Source organism: Anarrhichthys ocellatus, unplaced genomic scaffold (genome assembly GCF_004355925.1).
Source record: "Anarrhichthys ocellatus isolate YVR2014 unplaced genomic scaffold, GSC_Weel_1.0 scaffold14, whole genome shotgun sequence".
Lineage (NCBI taxonomy): Eukaryota > Metazoa > Chordata > Actinopteri > Perciformes > Anarhichadidae > Anarrhichthys > Anarrhichthys ocellatus.
In genome coordinates, this window is record NW_022280044.1 from 3548703 (window position 1) to 3555447 (window position 6745).

General features: G+C 41.2%; 2 protein-coding genes across 2 annotated transcripts in view; both read right to left on the reverse strand.

The window, feature by feature from the left end:
• Positions 1 to 227: 227 nt before the first annotated feature.
• hoxa9a (homeobox A9a) lies at positions 228 to 5478 on the reverse strand. Its single transcript, XM_031854061.1, has 2 exons — positions 1580 to 5478; positions 228 to 1221 (listed from the first exon to the last, which is right to left on the reverse strand). Exons 1-2 carry the CDS (start codon positions 2127 to 2129, stop codon positions 977 to 979), a joined length of 795 nt encoding a protein of 264 aa, XP_031709921.1. The 5' UTR covers positions 2130 to 5478; the 3' UTR covers positions 228 to 976.
• Positions 5479 to 6379: 901 nt separating this feature from the next.
• The window catches only part of LOC116387285 (homeobox protein Hox-A10), a 1935-nt gene continuing 1569 nt past the window's right edge, over positions 6380 to 6745 (reverse strand). The window contains exon 2 of the mRNA XM_031854237.1: positions 6380 to 6654. Within this exon, the coding sequence (XP_031710097.1) occupies positions 6380 to 6654 (275 nt within the window). The remainder of the gene's footprint in view (positions 6655 to 6745) is intronic.

The following is a 6745-nucleotide window of genomic DNA, read 5'->3' on the forward strand; positions in this document are numbered from 1 at the left end:
ATGTTGACGGCGGTAACCTTCATATTCTTTTCAGTGCAAAAAAACACCATAAAAATACTTTTTTTGTGCAGCGATAATTCGCGAATTGAGATTTTAGAAGAATAAAAATATCTCGATGCCAGGCCAAAATGTAATAAGAATGTGCATACATTCACAGACAGGCCTATAATTTGTTTTATTTAATAAATAAAGTACAAATTACATTTGTCAACCAAAAGTCAGACGGTCAGCAGACCGTGAGGTATTCAATAAGTAGCCTACAGTGTTTTATTTATTTCCCTCTCACTAACAAACATTATGTACTTTGAAAACGTTACTCCCTGAAATTCATAGTTCAGCATCTAATGCAAGCAAATCTATAATCCGCAATCGAAAAAAATAATATTATTGTAGGTAGTTGAAAGACCTAGCTAGTCAATCGTGTCGTGTGATATAGCTTCTATTACATGTTTTAATTTAGTGTTTTAGCATTTTCAAGTGGTTTATGAGGTTTATGAACCTACTTCCAAATGCCATCGGTCTGGTATACGGGTCCAACGTTAGATTCAAACTCATGGTCATCAGTCATAGTTCTAGCAGTAAGGGATAAACAACAGCTAAATTAATACATTTTATAAACTATACGCTCAGGGGACTCTGAGATAGACAACAAATATAACTACAAACAAGAGCACACACAGCTAGAAACATCCATACACAAACAAGCAAAGGGACCAGGCCAACTAATACACTTTAACGAGGTATTAATAAAATGAACAAGAGAAAAGAACAAATACAAAACGAGTGTGCACCCTTCAAATTGTGCAATATAAAGGTAGTCGCATCAAACTGAAGCCCAACATGCTTTTTTTTACAAGACAAATAAGCCTAACAGCTTCTGTTATACAGAACAATAAGACAATGAGTTTAAAAACAAGGTCCAGCAGGGTTAAGAGCTTCCACACACAAAGCTCGCTAAATTCTGTATATCTACGGTTCAGTCAATATCTTTCGGTGCGCCGTCTTTATTAAACTTCTTCATCTTCATCCTGCGGTTCTGGAACCAGATTTTAACCTGTCTCTCGGTGAGGTTTAACTGCCTCGCCACCTCGTACCTACGGTCCCTGGTCAGGTAGGTGTTAAAGAGGAACTCTTTCTCCAGCTCCAGGATCTGGTGCTTGGTGTACGGACAGCGCTTTTTTCTCGTGGCACTCGCGTGGAGCCAGTTGGCCACTGGGTTATCTGGAAAGAGTGGGGTGCGACATTGGTGTGAGGGGCCGGTGCCGGGGTGACCAAATGCAAAAAAAACAAACATCACTCATAATTTGGCTCAGACCAAAATAATATCCCCTTTGATCAGAAAAAAAATGGCTACATCAAAATAAAACCTACCCTTATTTCTCCTAGCTCACGTTCACTTTACGCTGCAAAAGGTTATCTAATATAGCAATGGGAGCTGGGCCATTAACAGTCCCCATAAGGAAATGGCACGTTCAGAATGGCATCTGTTCAGACGCACACCCCCATCACGCACCCCAGTAGTCACCGCTTTATGCGATATAAATAGACTATAAACATAGAGGGGTCTGCAGCGACTTACTTGGATCAAGGCCCGGTTTCTCTTCACTTTCTCCGCTCGTGTCCCCTCCTTGGCCGGACAGTGTGTCCTTTTCCACCGGTGATGCCGTCGCTACCGTCCCGTTGGCGTAATCAGAGAGCAGCAGCGCCGTATGGGAGCCGGGCAGCGCGCCGTCAGCTCGCGTCGCAAGACCCTCCGGTTTGATTCCGTAGTGATGGTTCGTCGGTAATCCGGCCATGGGCAGGGAACCGGACATCGGCTCCAGCAGCCATGACTGATAGCGGCCATCTGTATCTGCACCGACCGGACCTTGAGGATGCCCATAATGGTGATACACAGAAGAAACGGTGCCTGGGAACTGAGCAGGGACGTGACTCCACGATGGCCCGAATACCGGAGGTTTGGACGGGAAGGTGCAGGTTCCGAGCTCGCTGTGGTCGCTAATCGAGGCGGGCTGCCTGGAATGCTGCAGCCCAGGACCGGAGGTGTATCTCGGCACAGAGAGGTCCTCGCTCTCGGGCAAAATGAGGGAATCGACGTAGTAACTAGTCAATGTTCCGGATGTCGACATGGCAGAAAAATTATACGTTCACATGTAAGCAGTCATACAGCAGATTCATGCAAAAGTAAAACGTGCACACACACCACACACACACACACACGCAGTAAACCCAGCCTCACAAAATAACAATGTGGAGAAATCAAGTAGCAACTTGGCCCCACAGAGAACTACAGTGGGCTTGTAATGGGGAGACAGGCTGCCATGCCATTGGGTAGCAGACACACGTGATCATAAAGGCTGAACAATAAAGGATAAATCAATCTCTTTGGTCATTAAATACTCACCCGTTTTCCTATAACAACCTTTAGTTTTAAAGCTAAGAATTACCAGGATATTATTTAGATCTGCTAGACGGAAAATGTGAATAACTGAATGAAAAAGGTGTTTTACAGTACCTTAGCCAACTGCTGCTGATGAAATTACATTTGGTTATCCAAAATGATGCAGTGTGTTTTTTGGAGGCCCTATTTTACGAGGTTCTTTATAGGACACGTAAGCACCCTGCCATTGCTGTTCACCAAAACACATTGTAACCACCGCTATATTGAAGAAGCTCAAATCTGAAACAAAGTCTGGATCTCAAATAACCACAATTACATTTTCTTTATTTGTTCTTTTTCGGCTGTGTGAGACATATTCTAACGTCCGTATACTTCCCTTTTTTCAGCTTCACACGTTAAACAATTGTACAGACTGACGCACTAAAATATATGCGGTAATATCTAACATTAGGCGGCTAAGACTGTTATTTTCAGTTTAACATTTCTAAATACGATAGTTCGTTTGTGGACCTATGCTGTTTAAAACATATAAGCATAATGTGTGTCTGGGCTGATATTTCAATAACCGTATTTCGTGATTTAGCTTTTAGTTGAAATTCTACTTCACGTATATGTTGTGGCTTTAACATCTAATAATCCACATTACTTACAGTCTTACCGAGGATAATGCAGATCTATGTACATTTCTCATAGTCGGAAGAATAACTCAATCAGCATCATTATTTCTTTAAAATGGGAAAGATTTTATTTAGAAATTTTCAATCAAATTAACAAAAGAGAAAACCAAGCAGTTTGTCTTGTTCGTTTGGCAATAATTACGGTGTAAAACAACTGGCGTAAAATAAAAAATAAAAAATAACATTTACGGGATAGCTTATGACTACATATTAATTCTGAAACAATAGTTGGGTTTCAATTGTCACAACATGGAAAATATAAATATAGTATACGATTAATTAAAATGACTAAGGGAAACGGAATAAATGTGGTGAAAATGTAGTTTTGACCCACAGAATTAACTTGTGATACTCAAATATTTATTGAATATTTTCCAAATACCATTAATGGCTCATAGTTTCTCGTAGTTTAACCCACCGTTTAAAGCGTTTATTATTCACACAGCCGTTATAATTTGTATAGGCTTGTACGTCGCCATCATCACCGCCAACAACAAATTAACTGCAATGCCTGCTTGCAGGCATGTGCCTCGGTGTAATATAGCTAAGAATATGCGTAATGTGGTGCTTGTGGTTTTCCCCTTTTAAAACGAAATGGTGCGAGCAGTGGCGAGCACCAGGAGACAAGAGCATATTTAAAATATGAGTACTAGAGATTGAGATTATAAAATGCTAACACGCATATTCAATTGAATTAATTCATATTAAGGACATCGCACGCAAGAAGCGTTAACATAAAACATAATTAAATGAATGCATACATATTAACTTTGTATTTGTGGAAAATTCATATGTCAACTGGCACATGCATTTAGCTAAAAACATTGTATCACAATAATAAAATATTGAGAATGTATGTATATTTCAGAAAGCATTAATAACTGAATCTCAATGCAGATTTTTTTACTAAATGCTTATAAGCGTCCACAATATCCTAAACCTAACTCCATATTGCAGATTACGTCTACAAAACAGCAACCTTGAGTTCTCACACATTACGCTGCGGCTTTTATTTATCACCAGCAAATAAACGAAAGGCTTGGCCAACACCCCACAAGGCCACAGACAATTCAACACGCAGGAATACTCCCTACTCAGTTCTTACTATTGCATTACTATTGCATTTAGTAGAGAAGCAAAGGCGCAAGCTGTCCATAATGTGCATTCTGGTTGCAAGCTATCACCTCAATGGTAGTTGCACTTTATTTGGCCAGCAGAGATCAAACAAGCCGAGGGGGCAAAGGAGCGGCTGTCCTCCTATTTGTGCACTACAAGTTAGAATAGACAAACACCTTCAGAGGAGGAAAAGACGCCACTTTGCCAATGGCTCTCAGGCTGTAAACCTAAATCAGGGTGTTTTTTTCACCCAGTTTACCGCAGGGGCTATTCACTTCTTTTGCCTCTGCAGATAACAGCCTGTCTGGCGGATCTAAATATCGCCATAAAGCCCTTCCCCTCCTTTTGTCTGAGCCACTATTGCGCAGCGGAAGCATCCGGTCTCATTGCCCACGGAGGTCGCTGTTGCCCAATTCACCTTCCCCTTCCCCTCCACTGCAGTGGTCGTAACCGAGGCCTTGTCTGGCGTGTCTGCGTCACTGCTATCACGGAAAACACTCACGGTTTAACCCTAATCCCAAGTCCACGACGCATACTGCAGCTCTGCTTTGATCACGTTTAGATTCAGCACACATTGGCGTGGGCTTATTTTAACGACGAATTTCAAGTAGAGAAGTCTAAAGAAAACATTGCAGGAGACAGGATAAGAATATAGCCTACACAATAGCCAGTCAACTTTCCTCGGTTTATAAACCAGGGAGTTTTAGAACATGCTTCCAAAACACAATTTTCATCAAATCCCATCATCGTTATGTCCCCGATTTGCTTCCCTTTTGGTTTTGATGTGTGGAACTGCGGCAATTAAGACAGTTTCATGTTGCAGAGTTAGAAATGGACCCCAACAACATGAAACTACCTAAACCACTCGACAGTCGATCCGGGCCTCAAGTGAAACACAATCAGCCAATTCGTAATGCAACGTGGTCATCAGTCCCGTCACCAAGTGTCCAAAAATCGTCTGTATTGAGAAAGTACAACTGTTTTGTACACACGAAGCCGGTGCAACAAGGCACAAAAAGGACAAATCCACATTGATAAATGGACTTACCCGATACTCGAAATATAAATCCTAGTATTCCAAAACTAAAGCAGAAGGTAATGGATCATATCCACAGTGTATCTGTACAGTTCGGATTTCTAGCTGAGAGCCGGGCCTCCTCTCAGTCTGGAAGACTCTCCCACGACTGAAGCTGCTCTTAGAGGAGAGGGAGAAACCTCATATAGCAGGCAGTCATAAAACTCTACAATAGCCGGCTGGGCATGCAGCTAGACGGCTTATAGCCCAATATCTTAATTATTTCCGATCTCCATTACATTAGCCTCCAGAACATTTGTTAGCCAGTTCAACAAAATAAACTGTTGAATCTCCAGCAATGGAGCGCGTATTATTTGGGATTTGGGATTTCAACAAATCTATTTTTGTGATTTTGTAGAATACACTTTGACTGAATATAATCCCATAGTACAAACATACAAGCAGATACTCCTCAATGCTAGCTGATAATTTATTAAGCATTACACAAAAACACTGTCATATGTACACAGAAATATACAATAAAAACATTCCAACTACACTTTGCACACCGGTCTCGTGTAAACGTCCTCAACGTGATTAAAGATTCAACTCATACATTTGGCTCATACATAGAAAAGGCCTATATTATGGTAGACTACATCTAATGGTCAAAGGTGAATTATTCTACCCTTGGTGATACATGGGCATTATATCCCAGTGGTTTGAAATTGTTTTTATTATGATAACTTTATCTCATGCAATTCCAATTAAAAGAAAATTATTTCATATTTGTTGGTGTAAATTTAAAGATATTATATTTGTCAGCGGTGGGGAGAGAAGTGATCATTTTAAGCCACCTTCCAGGGCACAATGGTTTTTTTTAATTGCGTTAATTTAAGTCCACTGACAACACTATCCAACGACAGAAGTGACAGAAACAGTTCAACAATACAAAAACACAACATCGGAAAACAATCAAATTGAACTCATAACGTTCACTTTTTTCGCCCCTTTTCTTATTCTCATTGGCTCACAGAGGACGATACATCTTAAGCGTGTCTGGAAATAAACCCCATTGAAATGAGTCAATGTGTGGACAGAGTGGTGAGAAAGGGTGAGGGGCATTGCTTTCACCAGTGATCTTCTATTTCAATGTGATCACCTTGTTCATCATGAAAATCCGTAGTTGGAGGTGAGCTCCCGGATCCTGTTTTCCCGCGTCATTTTCTTCAGTTTCATCCTGCGGTTCTGGAACCAGATTTTAACTTGTCTGTCCGTCAGGTGGACGCCTTTACTGATCTCTAGGCGGCGCTCTCTGGTCAGGTACATGTTGAAGAGGAACTCCTTCTCCAGCTCCAGTGTCTGATGCTTGGTGTATGGACAGCGTTTCTTCCGGCCGCTTTTTGCTGTCAGCCAGTTGGCCGTGCTTTCACTTTTTGTGTCTCCTACAGAAAATGGCAGATACATGGTTTTACGCATTGGAACATGGGATAGTCTGTGTGTGTGTGTGTGTGTGTGTGTGTGTGTGTGTGTGTG

Excerpts from the sequence above, each read along its gene's own strand:
- hoxa9a (XM_031854061.1), bottom strand. The coding sequence starts at position 2,129 with ATGTCGACATCCGGAACATTGACTAGTTACTACGTCGATTCCCTCATT. Across the intron at positions 1,222-1,579 it reads GAAACCGGGCCTTGATCCAA|ATAACCCAGTGGCCAACTGG; the intron begins GTAAGTCGCTGC and ends CACTCTTTCCAG.